This window comes from Anguilla anguilla, chromosome 18, assembly GCF_013347855.1.
Source record: "Anguilla anguilla isolate fAngAng1 chromosome 18, fAngAng1.pri, whole genome shotgun sequence".
Classification (NCBI taxonomy): Eukaryota; Metazoa; Chordata; class Actinopteri; order Anguilliformes; family Anguillidae; genus Anguilla; species Anguilla anguilla.
Window position 1 is genome coordinate 5113994 of NC_049218.1, and position 22403 is coordinate 5136396.

General features: G+C 51.5%; 1 protein-coding gene across 1 annotated transcript in view; it reads right to left on the reverse strand.

Annotated features, from left to right (window-relative positions):
* Positions 1 to 387: 387 nt before the first annotated feature.
* tjap1 (tight junction associated protein 1 (peripheral)) overlaps positions 388 to 22403 on the reverse strand; it is a 65551-nt gene continuing 43535 nt past the window's right edge. Inside the window, 6 exon segments of the mRNA XM_035401091.1 lie at positions 388 to 1331; positions 1333 to 2091; positions 7080 to 7163; positions 7704 to 7811; positions 13624 to 13690; positions 19149 to 19310. Coding sequence (XP_035256982.1) covers positions 531 to 1331; positions 1333 to 2091; positions 7080 to 7163; positions 7704 to 7811; positions 13624 to 13690; positions 19149 to 19310 — 1981 coding nt within the window. The 3' untranslated portion in view covers positions 388 to 530.

The window sequence follows — 22403 nt, forward strand, 5'->3', positions numbered from 1 at the left end:
CAGGATTTGGGGTTCGGACGAGCGGAGGTTACCACGCCTCAAGTGGCCCCCACTGTTCATTCCTCCATCCCAGCGTGCTCAGGGGAACACATCAAGGTACGGCCACGCCCTAGAGTCAACCGCCCCTTCCGGAACACAGTCACATTACCCCCCCCCCTCACATTACCATTCGCCGGTCTTCTCAAGGGCATTTTCAAAACACACAAAAAAAATCAGTTCCTTCGAATATTAAATCTCATAGGACACTTGAAACAAGGTTCTGTACCTTAAAAAGATCAGTTCGGGAGAACGGGCAGAGGGAAAAAAATTTCCCCACCCTCTTTTACAATCAACGTCCAGTCACGATTCTGCGAGAAACGCCTTTTTGTTTTTTTTTTGGAGGCCAGCTCTCGAGGCCCCATTGGTGGAGGACAAGACTGCAGAGCGAGGCCGTTTTTTGCAGAGACGGCGACGGCCTCGCAGTTACACTGCCCCCTGCTGACGGTTCACAGGGAGTGCGGATCGAGCCAGGGGAGGGCGGGGCCAGGGTCTCAGTCCAGCAGGTTGCCGTGCTCCTGCGCCCGGGTCAGGCTGTCCTTGCGGTGCAGGTGGTGCACCCCCATCCTCTTGGGGCTCTTCTGGGGACGGGCGGGGCCCTGGGCGTGGGGCGGGGGCGGCGGCGGCGGCTTCTCGGCGAAGTCCTCCAGGCCCGGCAGGGCCCTGGGCGCGATGACGGGGAAGTCCTGGGGCAGGACGTCCCGTTCCTCCGCGGAGCTTCCCGCCGACCCGCCGTCCACGAACTCCCTCCGGCGGCTGGCGGGGCTGGCGGGGCCGGCCTGCTCCAGGGCGGTCGCCACGGTGACGGCCGTGTCGCAGCTGTCGCCGTCGTCCAGCGGGTCCAGCGGGTCCAGGCCCATCAGCAGCCGCTCGCTCTCCTCCTGCGAGCAGTCGCCGCCGTACTGGGCCTTGCGGCCGCGCAGGTCGGAGCTGCCCGTGTCCGTGTCCAGGCTGGACCCCCGGCTGGCCGTCCAGCTCTGCGGGGACGACTCCTCCCCGTCGGAGTAGGCCCCCCGGTGGAGCCCCCGGTCGCGGTCCCGGTCCCGGTCCCCGCCCGCCTTGCCGTTCCGCCGGTCCTCCAGGTCCTTGACCGTCTCGCTGCTGAAGGAGGTGCGGCTGACCAGCGTCCCCTGCGAGGCGGGCGCCATCTTCTCCACGAACATGCGCTGCCAGTTGGCCAGCAGGTCCTCCTCCGAGCTGCCCGAGCTGGCGAAGGCGCTGGGGGCCTGGGGGGGGCTGCTGAAGGGGCTGGACTGGCTGGAGAGGGGGTCCGCGGCGTCGGGCTGGGGGGGGGCCGCGGGGGTGCCCGCCGGAGGAGGAGGAGGCCCCCGAGCGCCAGCCGCCCTCGGACACGGCGGGGCTGTTGGGCACGGTGCGCTGCCGCTCGACCGCCTCCTCCTCGTTCTGCACCAGGCTGAGGGAGATGGCCTGCCGCGTGGCGTAGGTGCAGTTGGGCAGGGGGCTGTTTTTGGGGATCTTCACCTTGTCGTCGGAGGAGAACTCGATCACCTTGCGCCCGGGGTACAGGGGGTGGGGTGGCGGCGGGGTGGGGTAGGGGTTGAGCTTCTCGAAGGAGGGGGCGACCGGGCCCCCGCCCCCGCCCCCGCCCCCGCACCCCTCCTCTCCGGAGTGCCCGTCCAGGCTGGTCTGGCTACGGGACATGCCGTTCTGCTGCTGGAGCAGCTGCTGCTGCTGGTCCTGGCTGAGCTGGCGACCCAGACCCAAACCCTGGCCCCCGTTCTCCTGGCTGCTGCTGCCGCCGCTGCCGCCGCTGCCGCCGCTGCCGCCGCCACCCCCCTCCCCCCCGGGGGGGGGGCCCGTCATGTCCACGTGCACGAAGACGTCCTCGGCCACGGGCCGGCCGGCGCTGCTGCTGGACTGGGCCGAGTTGAGCACCAGCGGCTCCGGCTTCTCCAGGACGCGGGCGATGACCGAGGTGGGCACCACGTCCGCCGGCGTCAGGCTCAGGGAGTCCGGGTCCTGCGCCTGGGCGCCCCGGTCCGGCAGGCTGGTCTTCATGTGCTTGTTCACCATGTCCTGCAGCTCGTAGGGGAGCTGCGGGAGGAGGACAGAAACACACACACACAACAGGAAACGCTAAGTGTTTAGCAGCGGCCAACCAAGCGTCCTCACACCGTGTTCCTTCCTATTGTGTTCGCTCCTGTTTCGATGCCTTGAAACGCCGGTATTGTGACTGGCATTCTCGTTGCCACTTTGCACAGCTGAGAATGCGAGTCACAACAACCTGAGTCTGAGGCATCAAAACAGAAATTAACACAGTACACAGAAAGTACAAGGGCGTCAAGCACTCAAACTAACAGTTCGTTACCAAGGTTGAAAAAACCTGCACGCACTGGGGTGTCTTCCTAACGCACAAACGGGCCGGATGGTCTGCAATCAAATCCGGACTGTGCCGGTGGCGACTGCGGCCAGCGCTTCCACATGCCGATTGGCTCTAACGTTGTCCAATGATGGGAGAGTTGGAGTCGGCAGTGCTGACAGCGACCTCATGTCACGCCGGCGATGGACTGACCCCTGCTGGTGGACTGGGGTCCCTGCACCTGTTACGGCGCACATGAAGCGTCTTCCTCCGACTCACGTCTGTGTGAGCCGGACCCGGACGCTGCGGTGTGATAAGAAAGTGGCGCTGTGCAATGCGCGCTTCGGAGTAGAGCACGTGCTCGCCTGCCTTTCCGCGAATCGATGGCAGAGGTTGCAGCAATGAGAGCCAACTTACATGCGATGGGTCATTCCAAATTTTTTGGAGAGGAAAGGGAGCATTAAAATGAAAAAAAAACAGGCCCTATCACAAGACTAAATATGCTTTTAACAGTACTGGAGAAAAATTGCGGGCCATACACTTGGATCCAACCGTTATACGAGCAAAAACGGCAAAATTCCAGGCCGTCTTCTCATTGCTCATGCACTTCTTTGCCCTCGTAATACAGATGACAGTAATAACAGCCATTTAACTCACAGATGTCATCTTGTATCCGGTTACCAAACCGAATTGCGGGGGGGGGCGTGGCGGCTGTCAGGGGGCAATGCCCAAATTAAGGTCCCTAACGGCGGCAGTTCGAGGTCAGGATGAACTCCCCGTGCCTTCATTTGTTACCAGTAAAAGGCCACTGCCGTCGCAAGGATGGGGGGGCGAGGGAGAAACGTGCCCTCGAAACTGGAGTGCTATTGAAATGAAGTGATCGAGAGAGAGAGAGAGGAGAAAAACGGAAGAGGGAGGACATCTGAAGTTGCAGGGCCTTTAACTGGCACTCAGGTGTTTGAAGTGAATGAGTGACGCGGACGGCTGGCTATCGATTGGTGGAAAACGGGCGAAGCGAGTTAGCGATTCCACAGAGCCTGCTGGTTGACACGGTAACGATCCTGTCAGGCGATGTCTGCCCACAGCCCTGCACTGCCTCTGGATCAGGAGGGGAAGAGATCAATGCAGCGCTGCACACGCAGCGCCTGCCTCAGACTACTACAGCGTACTGCGTGTGTGTGTGTGTGTGAGAGAGTGTGTGTGTGTGTGTGTGTGTGTTTATTAGTGTGTGTGAGTGTGCATGTGTGAGTGTTTATTAGTGTGTGTGTGGTGCTGAAGCTGGTATGCCATCAGCCCCTCTCTGCCAGCCTGCATTACGCAGAGAAGGGCTGCGGCCGGCAGCTGAGAGACATCGAAATTGGGCGCTCTGCGGCTCTGCCCTGATTGGTGCCTTTTCCTGTGAGTGCTTTTCATCCGCTGCTGCTTTTGTAGAAATAATGGCTTAATCAAAAGGGCCGCTGGTTAGCGCCGAGGCGGGCTGGCGGCTGGCTGGCGGCCGGCGAGCCCCCCCACCCCCCACCCCCCCGTCTGCGCTCGCGGCGAGTCAGGGAGACCGGCGCACTGCGCCCCCGCACGCCGGAGCCGAACCCGGAATTATGCATGTTACAAGCGCTGAAATACTGAAACTACGTGTGCCACAACTACTGAAATTACACGTGCCACAACTGCTGAAATACTGAAATCACGGGTGCCACAACTGCTGGAATACTGAAACTACACGTGCCACAACTATTGAAATTACATGTCAAACCTGCTGAAATACTGAAATTACACGTGCCACAACTACTGAAATTACACGTGCCACAACTACTGAAACTACGTGCCACAACTACTGAAATACTGAAATTACACGTGCCACAACTACTTAAACTACGTGTGCCACAACTTCTAAATACTGAAATTAGGCATGCTACAACTACTGAAATACTGAAACTACACGTGCCACAACTACTGAAATTACGCATGCCACAACTACTGAAATTACATGTCAAATCTGCTGAAATACTGAAATTAGGTGTACCACAAGTGCTGAAATAGCCGTTCACACTAATGATCTGTGTGCCAGCTTGTTTGGAAACCACACAATCAGCATGCGACAACTGGATTTAAATCAAGATTTCTTCCATGAATAAAAAAACTAAAGGGCCAGTCTCCAATCATAATAAAGCACCCATATAGTTGTGATTTATACCATCCCAATGGTGATTTTCTGCACGCGGTCGTATATTTTTTGATACTGTTTGCAGTCAGTGGCACCGGGCTTATCGCAATGGAAGCTAAGTGATTGTTTTTAGCCCGCATCTCCCACAGTAGCGTTCCCAGGAGGGAACTGTCGCCATGGTTATTGATGGTTTCGCTTTGGTCCGTTTAATCTACTTCAGGCTTCCTCTGCTGACCCAGTGCCCGCGCGAGCGGAACACCACCTCTCAGCACAATACTCCGATTTCATTAGGGGGAGAAAAAACGCGTCCTCCAATTTTGAGGGTGTCTAAAATTACGCTTCGGAGCGTGGTGCCCTCTTCAGAGAATTCCACGAACTTCCAGGAAACGGCCGCTAACCGCCAGGTTCAGACGCGACACCGAAGCATTTGTAATACCGAGGCAGAGAAAAGCGTCCGTGCGGTTTGCCGAGCGCAAGGTCGCTCTTTCGGAGAACAGCTATAAATAAGAGCTTCGTATGAATCAATCCGGAGCGTCTGACGGGCCGTCGTTTTTCGAGGCGACGTCACGAAAAGCCCCCCCGCACGCACGCCCACCCCCCCCCCCCCCCCCCGAGCACGAGCGGGCCCGGTCCATCGGGCCGGCCGCACCGCACGAAATAATGAATTACAGCGGGACGCGGAGATAATACAGCGCTGATAAATTACACATCGCAAAACAGTCAACATGCCCGGGAGCGACAGCCGACGGAAACCGCGGCAACGGTCCTCTGGAGACCCGATACCCCGAGACGAGTCCGTCCTGTCAGTTTATAAACAAACAAATTAAAACAGGAGGGGGGCGAAGGGGGGGTATGGGGGGGTGAAAGCTAGCCCTCAGGATAAACAGCAGGGAGAGAGGCAGGCGATCCACCCCCCTCCCCCTCCGGACACGTGCGTTCGCACTCACGCTCGCCGCATGGCGATGGCATGTTGCGCTACACGCTACACGCTACATGCTACACGCAAAGCCAGGACCTGCCCCTGAAAAGTTCAGGCCGTTTTTCTCTGTGTGTACACACACACACGGGCGCTCCTCTGGGACCAGGAGCTGTGGGCCTGCAGCTAATGCCTGCTTTCACAGGAGCGCGCTCACACACACACACGGGGGACGAAATCAGGGCTTTCAGCAGCCTGCTAATCACACAGCACTGAGGGCACATTGCTAATCACACAGCACTGAGGGCATGTGCTACATTCCCCAGAGCCCAGAGGAACACCTTCACATTACACAGACACATAGACTGCAGGAATTTAACAGACGCTCTTACCCAGAGCTATTTAAACAACTCCTGTTACTCAAAAAAAACTTTTCTTCCCCCGCATAGTATCCATGTATACAGCTGGATATATACTGACGCAATGCGCAGGTTAAGCAACTTGCTCAAGGGTACAACGGCAGTGCCCTACCAGGAAATCAAACCTGCAGCCTTTTAGGTTACCAGACCAGTTCCCCTAACCATTATACTACAGCCCCCTCATTCAGAACTGGGTTTGCAACCCTAACCCTAACCCTAACCATTATACTACAGCCCCCCCATTCAGAACTGGGTTTGCAACCCTAACCCTAACCCTAACCATTATACTACAGCCCCCCATTCAGAACTGGGTTTGCAACCCTAACCCTAACCCTAACCCTTATACTACAGCCCCCCCATTCAGAACTGGGTTTGCAACCCTAACCCTAACCCTAACCCTTATACTACAGCCCCCTCATTCAGAACTGGGTTTGCAACCCTAACCCTAACCCTAACCATTATACTACCGCCCCCTCATTCAGAACTGGGTTTGCAACCCTAACCCTAACCCTAACCATTATACTACAGCCCCCCCATTCAGAACTGGGTTTGCAATGCGCGTTCAGCAGGTGGGTCAATGGGGTTAATTTAACTGAGGCTTCAGCTCGCTGTATGGACAGGCTTTTAGTGAATACAGAAGGACGTTGCGCACTGATAGATTTTGGCTGACTTTGTTTAAAAGCACAGGCTACAAGTGGTGGTCAGGTGACGAGCAGATTACCCAGCAGTCTCTGCGGTTTAGCGGCCTTCCTAAAGCCTGTGCATTCTTGAGCACCCATCTTTGTGTGTTAGCTTTAAGTGATAAAGACCGGACTGTTTGCCCCATTAAAAAATGGAGGGGAAAAAAAAGCCACAAGACAAAATGTGTCAGGAGTTTGGTCGTGTGGTCTGGCCCAAGGGGCCTGCTGGCCGGGGTTATTCTGCAAACGGCTCCGACTCTCTCCTCTCTCGCAGGACGGAGGCACAAACCCCAGGCGCTGCACCCGAGTAGCAGGGTGATAAAAGGCACAGTGGTGAACTCGGCAAAAAAGAAAAGTCTGCGTAGCTCCATTAAAACCTGCCTGTTACTCCAGTCCCATCCATCCATCCATGCATGCATGCATGCATCCATCCATTCATTCATGCATGCATGCATGCATGCATCCATCCACCTATCCATGCACGTATGCATGCATCCATCCCTGTGACTGGAGCGCTCCCAGCTCAGACGGTCGGGGCTGAACTTACGTCGGCGAACTTGTGGTTTCTGAAATGCGACTTGTTGCACTTCAGCAGCTGCACGGCCAGGTTGCAGTCCTGCCGGTAGCGCTCCTGCAACGAGAGGGGGGGGGGGCTGTCAGCTTCAATCACTCTCAGAATGCGAGGCGGGGGGGGGGGGGGGGGGGGGGGCGGGTCGAGCGTCCCAGCCGCACACACACACACACACACACACACACACACACGACACATACAGGGGCCACTCACTGACACCTTACGTAACGACGGGGTACAACCCGTGAAACCTTTGGAACTAAATGACGTCAATAAAGGCACTCGGCCTCCCCGCTGAGACGAGGCTATCGCAGCAGCATTGAGAAAACACAGCCGCGCGCAATAATTGGCTCCCCGCGGGCCCACAACACGTTCGTCGAAACAAAGAAAAATGGAGGGGAGCAAACTGTAGCCTTAACAGCAGACGTCACCTGCCATTTACGGGCTCCACGCGCACAAGCTGCCACACCGTGTAATCCCATCAGGAGGCATTTGGCTAATTGGTTGGATAAATGTAAATCTGTTTTTTTTATTTCTTTCTCATGAAATGACAACAACAAAAAAAACGAGATTGACAACGGAGCACTTATGTACACCTACGTTCAACTCCTCCAGTTTGTCGATGGTGTTCTTCGCGTCCAGGAGTTTGTTGGTGAGTTCCACTATCTCCTGGTCCATCGTCTTCTTGTCCCTCTCCACCTTGCGGAGCTGAGCGGAGGTTAAAGGCAGATGTTATAAAAAAAATTAAATAAAATAAAAAGGCTGAAAACGCTGCACTTCTGACAGGGTGATCACAGCTGAGTAGTTGCTTGGGTTCCTATATATTTTAGTACATGGACTAAAGGGGTGGGTGGGTGGGGGGGGGGGCAGGGGTGCAAGTAATTTCCTCCCTGATTAAAAACGGCCTCCCATCCTCCCTCTTTGCTGACGCGGCTCAGGTGAAAACAGGAAGCTGCCGTCGGGCCGGCTCGGGGAGCGCAGTCGGACCGAAACGAACGGCCGGGTTTCGGGAAACTGTCCCGTGCGAAACGGATCGATGGCGCATCGTGAGGTGACAGAGCGACGCCGGGACCCTTCGCCGAACGATCGGGCTCCTTCACACTAACAGGCATCCGGCAGACGCTCTTATCCAGAGCCACTTACACAGCTTTATCACACACTATTTACATTTACATCTGCATCCATTTTATACAGCTGGATATGCGCTGAGGCAAAGCAGGTTAAGTGCCTTTGCTCAAGGGGTAACCACGGCAGCGTCCTACAACCCAGGATTCGAACCTGCGACCTTCAGGTTACAAGACCAGCTCCTTAACCCTACATTACACTACACAGGCTCCTCTCGGCTCTGAGGAAACTTCGGCTCCGGGGGGGGGGGGGGGGGGGGGGGGGGGTGCACCCAGCCGCTAACGACCACGAGCACTCCACTGATCAGATACGCTAATGGCCTCTTAGAGCAGAGATACGGGCCCGCGGGGGCAAGCAGGGGCAGCAGCGAGGGGGGGGGGCTTTTAATAGGGACGCACCCTTCAAATGGCTTTTTTATTTTTTAAGTGACGCCGGCGCATCAGCACAATGTTTAACTGAGCGACCCCGTCCGTATACGCTCACCCTCTGTGGCTTTTACACAAACTGAATTAGCTCTGGCTTTAAATACGGCATGCAAGTATAGGCTGAGGCAGGGCAAGAGGTGCCGGAGCTGTAAAAGAGGGGAGAAGTGGCAGCATGGACTAAGACACTTTGCTGGAGGGAAGGGGAGTAACCTCGCCTTGACTGTCTGTCTACTGAGACTACTGTAAAAAGGAGAGTACAAATACGTAGGTACAGGTGTGTGTGTGGGTGTGTGTGTGTAGGAAATAGGGGGTGGGAGGGGGTTGGGTGGAGATTTTGGGGGACTACAGGGTTTGCGAACGCAGGCCCGTATTACAAGTCAGGTTGCGCACGCCCCCTGAGCAATTCTATCTGTTAAATTAAAAAATGGCTTCCGAGGATCCTCCGCTTTCGCCACACTGTAGCGCAAAAAATAATCCCGAAATCCCAGAGAGCTGGAAGGGTCCCGTACCAATTAGGGGCGCGGGGAGCGACTCCAGGCGCCGTCTTAGCGGACTGGCGAAAGGAGCGCGGGCGCAGGCCGGGCGTTAGCATTCACCGAGCGTCGCCCCCCCCCCCCTCCCGCTCGTTAAAAGGCCTTGTGAAAGGTGGACAGGAGCGGGCTTCAAGGGAAAGTTTTTACAGCCGGTGAACCCGTATTAGCACTGATTTCAGCTGCCGGTTACAGGCTATTCAGTGTAGGCATGCGGGGGGAGGGGCAGGTTTGTTCTGACTGCGTCAGGGTGACCGTGGAAGGGGTTTCCAGGAATGATTGATGATGCAATTAACGCAATATTTTATACATAAAGGGCTGCAGCTATCGATTTTTGGTTTGGTTTAGAAACGGTTAATGTATCAATTACTTTTCCAAAATAAATTATAAAAACATTGACCCATATTCATGACACATTTAAAGCGGGACTTCTGATCGGAGATAAGTTTTGTCTCTTGGCTCATAATGGATAAGTTCTGATCTGAGATAAGTTTTGTCTCTTAGCTCATAATGGATAAGTTCTGATCTGAGATAAGTTTTGCCACTTAGCTCATAATGGATAAGTTCCGATCTGAGATAAGTTTTGTGTTTTAGCTTTTTAACGGAAAGGCTGTGCACCAGAGAAAACTGACCCCAGACCAGCAGTTCTACTCTGAGAGGGCTTATGAATGTGACCCATTGTGTTTATAAACAACACTGAGCCATTCATACGTGCACGCGTGTGTGTGTGTGTGTGTGTGTGCGTGTGTGTGCGCGTTTGTGTGTGTGAGTGAGAATGTGTGTGTGCACGTGTGTGAGTTTGCATGTATGTGAGGGAAAGTGCGTGTGTGTGAGAAAGAGAGTGTGTGTGTGTGTGTACGTGTGTGTGTGTGGTGTGTGAGAGGGAAAGAGTGTGCAAGTGTGTGTGAGAGAGAGAGTGTGTGTGTACGTGTGTGTGTGTGGTGTGTGAGAGGGAAAGAGTGTGCGAATGTGTGAGAGAGAGAGAGTGTGCGTGTGTGTGTGTGTGTGCGAGAAAGAGAGACAGAGAGGCTCTTGGTCTCTGTTTTCCACGTTGATAATTAACCAATTATCGTTGCGGATGCTGTTCAATAGAGGGGGATGAGAGGCCAGCACTTCACCGATTCAGTCCCTGTTTATCCGGGGGAGACCAAAGCCATTAAACCCCCGACTGATCTCCACAGCTTTGTTTCCCCGGCACGGGGATAATTGGGATGAGCACGTAAGTAGAGCAGGGAGACCGGGGAAGGGGGGGAGGCGGGGGGGGGGGATCGGTCAGGGGGCGGGGGGGCGGGAGGGTTAAATTGACCTGGTTCTAATCATCACACACCTACAGGGCGAGAGCCAGCTCTAACAAAGCACATGCAAAAAGCACAAAAATTTCCAAGCGCATCTCCGCCTGCCAGTCTAGTCAAGACACGGGCTAGAAATCGCAGCAGCTAGAAGGAAGGAAGTGGCGGGACGCGTTTCCAGGCATGGAAATGAAGCACAGTATGGAAATGAAATCGACAAGCACCAATAAAGGGGGGTTTTTGCGCATATTTGGCGAAGGAGGAGAACGACGACGACGACAAACAGAGAAGGGAGAAAAAGGAAGAAGAATTCAACGCAACTGCATAGACCCAGGTTTGACTGACTGCGGCCTGAAGACAGCAGCGGCATGGAGCGGCGTGAGAGAGGGATGAAATGAGAGAGAGAGAGAGAGTGTGAGAGAGAGAAACCATGATAAGAACACAAAACACACATCGTGAAGTGAAAGAGGCTTCCGGGGTCCTGTGGGCCGACCCTGTAGAGAGGTTAACGGGCAGAGCCAGGAGAGCGTCCCATCGGGGGGGGGGGGGGGGGGGGAACAACAACGGCTCGGAAATCCAGAACGCTACTCTCGGTTCCTCCTCCGGGCGTGACCGTTAACTCCGAGTCGATATCTGGACGTGAGGATCAAAGCCTGTGCTCTTCCAGCAATAAAATGGGTCAACGCACCCCTGACCTAATAGGCCAGCTAGCATCGCCGGGTAAAACACATTTTGAGGAATTAAAAAAAAAAAAATTGAAGTACAATTACAATTTAAGTTTAAATGTATGAATGTTCGGACTCCAGGAAAAGGGCAGAGCCGGGAAATCTGAACTCCTGTAATGATTACATTCTTTATAGGATAAACCTAAGCGCCTCTTTTAAAGTGCGGACTTGCCCATCCACCCCACGGGGGTGGTCATTCAGGTTCACCCTGGCCCCCCCTACATTCAGTTGAAGTGGTTCACTCCAAAGGCAAAGCAGGTTACACGAGCTGGACTGCCAGGGAAATACCACTGACTGTGAAAGGCTGGACTGTACTCACTCCAGGCTAAACTGCCCTGTGACCGTGACTCGACAGCTGTTTTAGCTGGACTAAACCTTTCCTAAAGTTATATAATAAAAAGCGATCACGTACAATAAAAGGGCAATCTCCTCAAAGGGGGTTCCATTCTGATAGGGTGCTATGGGTTAATGCTTGCTGCCTATTGGATGTGGAAGGAGGAGGTGGGGCTAAGGGTTTATGCTTGCTGCCAACTGGATGTGGAAGGAGGAGGTGGGGCTATGGGCTTGTTTGCTGCCTATTGGAGGTGGAAGGAGGGGCAGAGCCTCCCCTAAAGTGCCGGGAAGACCCATGGAGAGAGAGAGAGGATGATGTAATCACACTGGTCAGTGAGGTCTGCACAAATGAAGACATGGAAATATGACAAGAGATGAGGTGAGTTCAGAGCTCAGTCAACACCGCAAAATCTCAAGTGCAAACAGGCCCTAATCGATCACAGCTCTACTTCATAAAAAAAGGCTAACGTTTTTATTTTAAGAGAAAGACAAAATGTTAATAAGAAATATGCAAATACAGGCACAAGAAAGAGAGCATTATATCAGGGGGAGGGACAACTTAAGCCTTAAGACTAGAGAAGGAGGGGGGGAACATGGCATTCTACATTGCTCATTAGCACAGAGAAACACAGAGAACAATACTTAATTCACAGAAATACATAAACCCAGGAATAATTTAATGCATTCCTTCTATAGGGAAACGGGGACGTATCGACGAAAAGGTTGGCAAGTACACTAGGCCTGTCAGGGGGCAAAAATACTGGCATACCAAAAGTAATCTGGCTTTTAAAAAATAACAAACGTCAGTTGGAATAACAGTCTCTCGTACCCCCGCCCCCCCCCCCCCCCCCCCCTCCCCCCCCCTCCTCCCACCGGAACTGACCAATACCTTCTGCTGAAAAACCCAAAAATCCTCCTCCAATCGTCTTGTGCCAGGATAGGGCAACGGGTGCAGCGGAAACACAACGGGCAGACCGAAACGCGGCGAGGAGGACATAACTGATAACCGAGCCGATGGGAAGCAGCTGAGTGGGCAAAAATAAGATTAGCCTCATAAAAAAAAAAAACCCATGATAACCAATATCCGTCGTGGAAGTAGCTGTGATAGAACAGTGCCGTCAAACTGTAATGGACTGCGCCCTTGTCCGGCAGGCACAGGATCCGGACCCAGGATCAGCAGAGGCAGCCCTAAACGTTCTGTACAATAACAATGAAACTGACCCCAGGTCAGTGCGAGAGGGGCGCTATCTATATAAACCAAATAAATGGCTTCTCTCGGGAAAGAGGCTGCACGGATGGAACCTCGCCCCAGGGAGCCACATTCACAACCGGTCTGAACGTTTTCTTTCTATTTTTTTTTTTAAAGTAGTGGTTTGGATCACAGTTAGGGCGGAAAAAAAAAACGTTAAAAAAAGTGCTCAAAAATGGATTCGACAGACTACTCTTGACACAAAGTGTGTCAGTCGCTCAACAGCGGCCACTTCTGGGGAGACCCCGTCATGACAGGCCTCTAATCAACCCCTACACGCCACACAGGGGGGAAAACAATCATAAATCACCGGGCAGTTTTAACAGATTGCATTTTATCAATTTAATGGCAGGTTAACTCCCGCCGGGGGGGGGGGGGGGATCAGTACTGGGCTGTGGCGCTGGTTTTCGGGGAGGGGGGGGGGGGGGTGGAGGAGAGGGGGCGCAGTGGTGAAGTTAAAATCAAATGTCAATCTGCCGGTTTTTGGTAAAACGTCGCGGCTGCAGCGCCCGCGACTGGCAAGTGATCCGCGAGCAAGTCCTTGTGTAATCGCCAAACGCAACACAGGAGCTCTGTCCAGGTTCAAGGCTGCTGAGAGACGCATATTCTCGTCCGCTGTCGCCGGTAAAATGGTTAGGGTGAGGAGCACCTCGCCAAAAAACGAAGCCCCTTTGAACAAGGAATGAAAATTCCGCTAACCCTGTTCAGGCTGGACTGTAAAAAAAAAGCGCACATACATCATTAGCCTTTTGATGTGGCTCATTGCATTAAAAATGTGTGGAGGGTGGGGAGAGAGAGAGAGAGGGAGAGAGAGAGAGAGAGAGAGAGGGAGGGAATGGTTTACCAGGGCGTGAAGCTTCTCCTCCAGGTCCTGGTTGGCTCTCTGAGAGGCAGTGTAACTGTTCTGCAATCTGAGGGGGGACAAAAAGAGCAGGAGACAGTTTAAGATTTAAGTTTAAGACCGTTTCATTTAGGTCTTTTTTCGGGATCGCTAGGCTTTTTATTAAACCGCCATTAGGAGCACCTTATTTAAATATGGAGTATTACCATCATCAGCAGTGTCATCAGTATTACTGGCATAATAGTAAAAATGCTTTGATGTGTTATACTGATGTGGTAGCAATTATCCCTGGGAAGAGTAAGTCATCAAAATGTGATTTTCTTTGCCAACAGGTAGCGAATTTAACACCCGCCATGGCCTTTAAATTGGGATAAATTGAAAAGACAAAAAAAAGAAGGATTTCTATAAAAACCCATTTTGATCAGGACAATATCCATTATTGCCTGCTCCGTCTAAAGTGCCGTAATTGGCTGAATAAATCTTCCGTAATTGAATAAAAGCTGCTATGCGACACTGAAAAGGCTCGAGCGCGCGCGCGAAGCAATATTCCGCCAGGCTGAACTCCAGAATTTGCGCATATACTTTTTACACGCGAAGGGGACGGCGATGGTATTTCCACGCAAACGGCGAGCAGGCGCGTGACACGATGGCCGCCGCCAACCGCGATTCCGCGTTCTCATTACTGCCTCACCTCAGACGCTCAGCCGCGGCGATGTTCTTTTATCCTCCGCCGAGCCGAGCGTCCGAAAACCAATCTCGCGACGAGAGCGCCTCCCATTAGATGTGAAAAAAGGAGCCACACAAGCGCCCCCTCCCCTCCCAAAACTTAAACGGCTATTATCTCCCCTACTGATAAAAAAAAGATGACGAGCCAGGCAAGCACGTTGCCAAATCCGGCACTGTCAAACTGCGCGTGGACGTTAAAAATGCAACGAGGGGGCACAATTCAATTTAAAAACCAGGTTGATTATTTCCCCGGTGGTGGGAGAGAGACACAGGCCTTTAACACAGTCCATCTCAAGCGAATTTTTTTTATTTTTTAAATGACGACTGCAAGAACAATCCCGCTGCGCGGAAACCGTTAATACAGCCCGGCTGTATTTCAAACTAAAGCACAGCTGCTGATGGACTCAGGGTACCATTTACTCGCCAGTGTTTTTTTTTTTCTTTCTTTTTTTTTGTTTAACCGATCACCGATTCACTATAAAGTGCCTTTAGTTATTCCGTTTTCCAATTTCCTCCAACAAACATTTCCATGCATCTGTCCAATCTTTACAGCTGACTACCAACAACTGTTCTGTTGCTCCTAACCAAACATCAGCATGCATTTGAGCACACTCATTATATGACGTTGACTGTAGCCTCGGGCTAACTTGCCAGTTGATTGATTGAGCAGCATTACACACACACACACACACACACACACACTGTGGTAACCTTGCCCTGAATTCAGCTCCAGCTACACACAAAACAGCACTTTAAAAAAAGGAAAAAAAGGTAGGCTATATCTGGCAGACAGAACTCCGAGCCAAGCCTTCCTTCCATTCATAATGTAAAAAGCATTCAAAGTTCTTTAGGTTCATTGCAAAGACAGATTAGTGCTGGACCGATTCATAAAACAGCAGTGGAACGATGGATTGGGCGGCCAGACAGCAAACTCATCCAGCTCAGGCATACATAAAAATACAAAAAAAAAAACCCAAAGGCCTGCAACATACAGAATCCACCCTCACAACTAGCCAATCTAATATCCTGTGCGACTTCGCCTACTACTACAGGAACTCCAGGTGTCCCCACAGAACAGCGACCACAGACAATTTTGTTCATGGCCCTTGCTAGAAAATACAAGTTAAAAAAAAAAAGGATTTCTTCTCTGAACATATTAAAAAAACTGCAATAGTTGAAAGTGACGTTTACACAAGCCCCTCGGTTGTTGCGGAAAAAAATAACTTAGGCTACCAGACACAGAACTATTAATGGAGGGTCTGTATTTTGACTAATCTCAGTTATGCATCCCTGTTGATCAACAGAGTCTGCAGTCTGGCTGATTTTTTCTTCTTCTCCCACTTCGTTCTTTTAACAAATTAAAAAAAAAAAGTTTAAAAAAAAAAAAAGAAAAGAAAAAGCTTTGCCATCTCCCGCTGAGTTTGGAATCATAAGCCTCCAGCTTAATAACTCTGCTTGTGTCGGAAAGGATTCAACTGCTGTTGTAATGTAATGTGGACTGTGCACAGTAATTACCACCATTTGATGATTACACAAAACAGTCAAATTGAATACTTTCACACAGTCTCCAGCAAATTAAATCAAGTCTTTTGAGACCGAGAACGACGCGGGGCTGGTTGTTCTCGGGCGAAATGACCAATCTTTTTGTACAGTGGCTCGTCTCTCAAACACCTGCGTAAGTAGACTCAAATGGGACAAGACGCAGACGCGGCTCTTAATTACAGACCAGCTACAATCCAATTATATCTTTTACAGTTTTCTAAAAGTCGTTACGATGTTCGTTCGGCGCAGACCGAACCCTAGTCACAACTACGCAAATGCTAACGCTAAACGAATCTGTGTACGCTTACGACGGGAGCGAACCAGCGAACCAAGCTCGCCTGAAGGAGAGCTTTCCACTCCGCGCGCGATACACAGAGCGAGCCAGCGCTCGAACTGCAGATAAACAAGTCTGCTTACAATTGAATTACGGCTTGGCCTGGCAGGAACATGCTAATGGCAGGGAACGGGTTCCCATGCTAAAAGCCCTGCGCCGCGCAAGTATGCGCTCTCTCCTGGCGCTGGGCTCCACCACCAATCAGCTGTCCTTGTTTCACCCAATTCAGCTCATTCCAAAAAGAAAAAGTCTTCTCAGACATTCTGAATGCCAAGGTTTTTCTTTTTTTTTTAATGGCTCCCGACAAGCCAAGAGAAATCTATTGTTTGTCAGAGAAAAATTCACTTTCTGGGCTTTTAAAAATATTATTTCAGTGTTCAGTGCAAATGTTTTTTTTTTTTAAATGGCCCAGACAGTTATGGGTGCGATGAAGGACGTCTGAAACAATTAACTGAAGATTCTGATGACCAGCTGGCTGTACAATGGCAGGCACTGGGACATCCATTTTCATGATTTAAAGAGAAAAAGAAATTCGGGTAACAAAAAAGTTTGTACAACAACGTTATGTTTACAAAGGCTGTACATATGAAAAGATTATGTAGCATTTATTCACAACTATAAACATAAATATGTTTTCATATGCTGGTACCAGTGCAGTGGTTTCAGGTTACATATGGCACATAAATGTTTAATCTTTTTTTCTAAAAAATAATAATAATCAGGTAATCTAAATGTGCAACTTCTGGAGGCATAAAAATAGAAGCCTTCTGTATCGTTACACAAAAAATTGTCTGGGTTGATATAAAAAAAACAAACTCCAGAAAGTGAACCAAGACCTTAAAGTGTCAAATTAGACTTCCGCTTTGCTACTAAAATTTGGCTTTCGATGATTTCTTTAAAAAAAAAAACCAGGATTAGGCGAAACAGCTTGTCATTCTGTTGCGCCTTAACCTAGCCGCAATTATAACGAGCAAATGAATGCAGCACATCGGCACACAATTTTAATTGGTTTTAACTGTGATCCCGGTCCCTTGCTGTCAAAGCAGCTTTAGTTGTTTGTAGGTTTGAAAAACTGAACCAGGTCTGCTATCATTTCTTTGTTGCAAGGGAGCGGGGGGCGGAATAAAATACACAAACAGAAGAATCTCAGCCTTCCAGAGATGCTGCCTTGTCAGGATCACATGACTCATATTTGGAGGGGGGGGGGGGGGGGGTGGCACTGATTGCCGAGCCAGAGAACCGCAGATCTGTGAAGACGAAGGAACAGGAAACGAAGGCACGGCACCGGGAGAACAGACGGCCGCGAAATCTTACACGGAATTAAACCCAGCGCCGCACGACCGCGGAAAACACGTTCAGTTATAAGGGTAGGAGTGTAACTGTGTTACAATACAATGTGTGTAACCAGGTCCACTAAAACAGACCCAGTTACAATGTGTGTAACCAGGTCCACTAAAAAAGACTTGGTTACAATGTGTGTAACCAGGTCCACTAAAACAGACCCGGTTACAATGTGTGTAACCAGGTCCACTAAAACAGACCCAGTTACAATGTGTGTAACCAGGTCCACTAAAACAGACCCAGTTACAATGTGTGTAACCAGGTCCACTAAAACAGACCCAGTTACAATGTGTGTAACCAGGTCCACTAAAACAGACCCGGCTACAATGTGTGTAACCGGGTCCACTAAAACAGACCCGGCTACAATGTGTGTAACCGGGTCCACTAAAACAGACCCGGCTACAATGTGTGTAACCAGGTCCACTAAAAGAGACCCAGTAACAATGTGTGTAATCGGGTCTTTTTTTTAACCCTAACTGTCACACAGAAGCCACGTTCGGCCACTACGGGAGAGCGCGGCGACACAACCGCCGTTCCCCGGTCTGGAAAAGCCGGGTTATTTAAAATCGGCGGGGGATCCCGTTAAGACGCCCTTGCAGACGCCCGTCGCAGCTCGTCTGGGAGAAAGACGAGGCGGGGAAGCTCGGAAACCGGGAGCACTAATGACAGACGGAATGGCGGGTTAACAGAACCAATCCCACGGCAATAAGAACGTGCTTTATTCACAACCCCCACCCCCCCATCGCGGCTAGCGGGACTCCGGTGTCTGCCCGGATCAGCCGAGTTACCAGATCTCGTTAGCTAACCGGAAACGTCAGGGTGAGGCGAACGCAGACCGTCGGCAGGTTACACGCCAGAGATGAGCGGCACATCCTCGACTTGCTTTAATTTAACGTCTGCAGTGCGGGAGAGAGCTTCCCACCTCCGCGGGTTCGCCAACGGAATCAAACGGAAGTCGGATTTAGCAGATTCTGTTCCTCATCGCCTCGCATGGATAGAATCCCCAACACCTCCACCCCCACCCCCTCCCTCCCAGACCCCCCCACCCCGGCCAGATGCCGCTCCACACTCGGGAAAGCCTATCTGTGTCTCGCACAATCTCACGAGACCTCAGACTGACAGGTTTAAAGAAACAGCTGGATGCATAAGCAGGCCGAAGGATCTCATTAATTAAAACACTTTGATCCAACTCATTAAAACCGGATTGTTCGGAGAGGTATTTCTCATTTCACAGGTCTTGGGGAAAAAAAAATTAATTTCATCTCGCAATGCGGAAATGAAAATGCCATATTTTTTTAATTAACTTTATTACCAGACAAGAATAAAAAGTATAGAAGGATTAGTTAGAGCAGCACACAATCTTTAACTCTACAGCAAAAAAAGAAAGAAAATAATAATAATAATACGCACATCCAATGTTATGCGTCAGGAGGGAACTTGATGCCCCTAAAATCTTGAGATATGAAGCAAATCTCACGTGGGTTTGGCCAAAAACACAACCCGTGCCAGTAAGGTGCCAACATGGGGTGTGCCCAACCAGGTCCACCCATCCAGGAGTCGGGATGGGGGGGGGATGGGGTCTCACCTCCGAAACTTGTCCCTCATCTTCTCCAGGTCGTCCTTGGAGCGGCCGATCTCGGCCTGCATGAAATGGCGGCTGGACTGGAACTCCGTCTCCATGGCCTCCATCTTGTGAGTGGTGTGGGTCAGCCTGCGCCGCAGGTCCTCGTTCTGCTGCTGAAGAATCCTGCCCAGGAGAGAAGAAAAAGAAAAAAGACGTTGGGATGGGGTGGTGGTGGCGGGGCACACACTCTTAACCTCCCCAGCCACTTTTACCCCAAAAAACAAGTGATTTTTCCTCAACGCTACACCCCAGCCCCTCAGGAGACCTCGTCTGGAAAAAGAGGTGGGTGATCGTTTGGGTCTCACTTCCCAACAACTCTCGTGACAATGGGACACCAGAGCAACACAACGAGTTTGTCGAGTCTTGGTGCAGTCTCAGAAAAAAAGCGCACAAACACCTACATAAACAAATAAATGAACAAAAAAAGACATTTAGAACACCCATTCAGTGTTGTTGTCCCCCCTCCGCCCCCCTCATATCTTCGACATATTGGACATGGCCCACGAGGCAGGTCTCGAAATGGAGAGAGCGCCCCCCCCCCCCCCCCCAAGCAAACACACAAAGACGTTTTCCAGGCGGGTCCGGGCCAAGAGCCGACGGCTCCCCTTATGAATTAATTAGCCGCCGCGCTTTGTGGGGCGCTGAAAGTTTGGGGGGGGGGGTGGGGGGGGGGCGTGTGCGGTGCGCGGTGTGCGGTGCGCGCCCGTGACCAGCTGTCACTTTGGGTGGCTGCCGGAGCGATGTCATCGCCGCTCTGCCGGTGGAGTTTAATGGGAGCAGCTGTCGGGGCGCTCGGGGGGCGGGGGGGGGGCGGAGCAGCTGCACAGCGGCGGGAGACAGCTGCCCTCGCCTGACACATCCGCCGCCGACAACCGCGCTGTGTAACCATGCAACCGTCGCGTCGCCGTGCAACCACCACCGACCTCTCCAACAGCCTCCTTTAGCATCAACTCCACCTACAGCCTCCTTTAGCATCAACTCCACCTACAGCCTCCTTTAGCATCAACTCCACCTACAGCCTCCTTTAGCATCAACTCCACCTACAGCCTCCTTTAGCATCAACTCCACCTACAGCCACACACCTACAGCCTGCTTCATCATCAACTCCACCTACAGCCACACACCTACAGCCTGCTTCATCATCAACTCCACCTACAGCCACACACCTACAGCCTCCTTTATCATCAACTCCACCTACAGCCACACTCCTACAGCCTCCTTCATCATCAACTCCACCTACAGCCGCACACCTACAGCCTTCTTCATCATCAACTCCACCTACAGCCGCACTCCTACAGCCTCCTTCATCATCAACTCCACCTACAGCCTCCTTCATCATCAACTCCACCTACAGCCGCACACCTACAGCCTCCTTCATCATCAACTCCACCTACAGCCGCACACCTACAGCCTTCTTCATCATCAACTCCACCTACAGCCGCACTCCAACAGCCTCCTTTAGCATCAACTCCACCTACAGCCACACACCTACAGCCTCCTTCATCATCAACTCCACCTACAGCCGCACACCTACAGCCTCCTTCATCATCAACTCCACCTACAGCCGCACACCTACAGCCTTCTTCATCATCAACTCCACCTACAGCCGCACTCCAACAGCCTCCTTTAGCATCAACTCCACCTACAGCCACACACCTACAGCCTTCTTCATCATCAACTCCACCTACAGCCGCACTCCTACAGCCTCCTTAGGCATCAACTCCACCTACAGTCACTCTGCGTAACCACACAAACACCTCCATGTACAACTGTAACCAATCAAAGGTGACATCCACTACACAACCACACTTTTAAAAAAATCATTCTTTATCATTAAAGATCCTGTGCAATGTTATAAAGAACCCAAAAAAAGTATGGCAATAATCTGTCAACATTTATGAAAAACTTGTCAAAACAAAAACAAACAGCAATTAGTGCTGTGGTTCGTCAGTGTCTGCGTCTGCGTCTGTGACTGAGTCGGTGTCTGTGACTGAGTCTGTGACCTTGACCCCGCTGTCCTTTCTTCCACTTCAGTGGCGTCTCTGTAAACAGACTCTCCGCCTGTCTTCACCTCATCTACCTGCTCATTTCGCATTCACTCTCCAGCCCTTTTTTTTAAAGGCAAATCTTCAATTATTCATCAACACGGTGACGTTCCAGGCTAAAGGATCAAGACATGGAGCACTGGAGCGCTTTGTTCCATGTGAAAAGGCCTGGGTCTTATTGCTGGAGTATGATTTCGGAAACTCCACGGCCATCGCCGTGACAATAAGATGCTTCCACGTTTGACACTCCATTTTTGGGGGTTTTTCATCTGTCATTTTAAAGCCAGTTTTCAGGAAAATTGATCAATCCTCCTGAATTGCGAGGACAATCCCTGTCCTGCGTTGTCCCATCTCTGTGAAAACATTGATGCTTGGTCTGGGGGGTGGGGGGTGGGGGGGTGGGGGGGGGGGGGGGGTGGGGGATTGGGGGGTTTTGGGGTGCGGGATAGGGGTGGCTGTCCGGTCACAACGGCACAGAAAACAACAAGGGCCCAATGGCACTGTGTGGCATAAATGGAGACCAATGGGAGATTGTCCCGGCTGCTTGCGGATGGTAAATCTTTAATCGACAGGAGACCCACCCCTCTCCCGACGCCACACCCCCCTCCCCCTCCTCCTCCTCCTCCTCCTCCTCCTCCTCCTCCTCCTCCTCCTCCCAGTTTCCACCACAGAACCAAAGGCAAGGGCCATGAAAGATTTATACAGCAGCTCAAAGGAGGGAAAAAAAAAAAAACTCCATTTCCCTCGTGTTAAAAATGCAACACTCTATTTACTCTATAAATACACACGGTCTGAATTTTTCATTTCACTGTTTAATCCACTTTTTGTTTCGGGTTCCCGGAGAGCGCCGGTCTTAAGCCTGGAGTTCTGGGTTCTGCAGAACTGCCGAGGACTTACTGGGTGGGCTGTGCACGGCAGTAAGCAGGGGGGTGGGAATTGGGGGGGGAGGGCAGTTAGGCACCAGGGCAGATCAACTCCCCCGACAATTAAAAAGCAGAACAACATCCGCAATTGAGCTCCGCGAACTGCACGTATAGAGCTTGCTGTAATGAACAGGGGGAGCTTAATTAGGGAAACAAGGTCCGGACTAATTTAACGGAACGCACTTCCCACCCAAACAGAGAAGCATATTTTAAATAACAGAACAATTACAACCACAAAAAAAATTAAA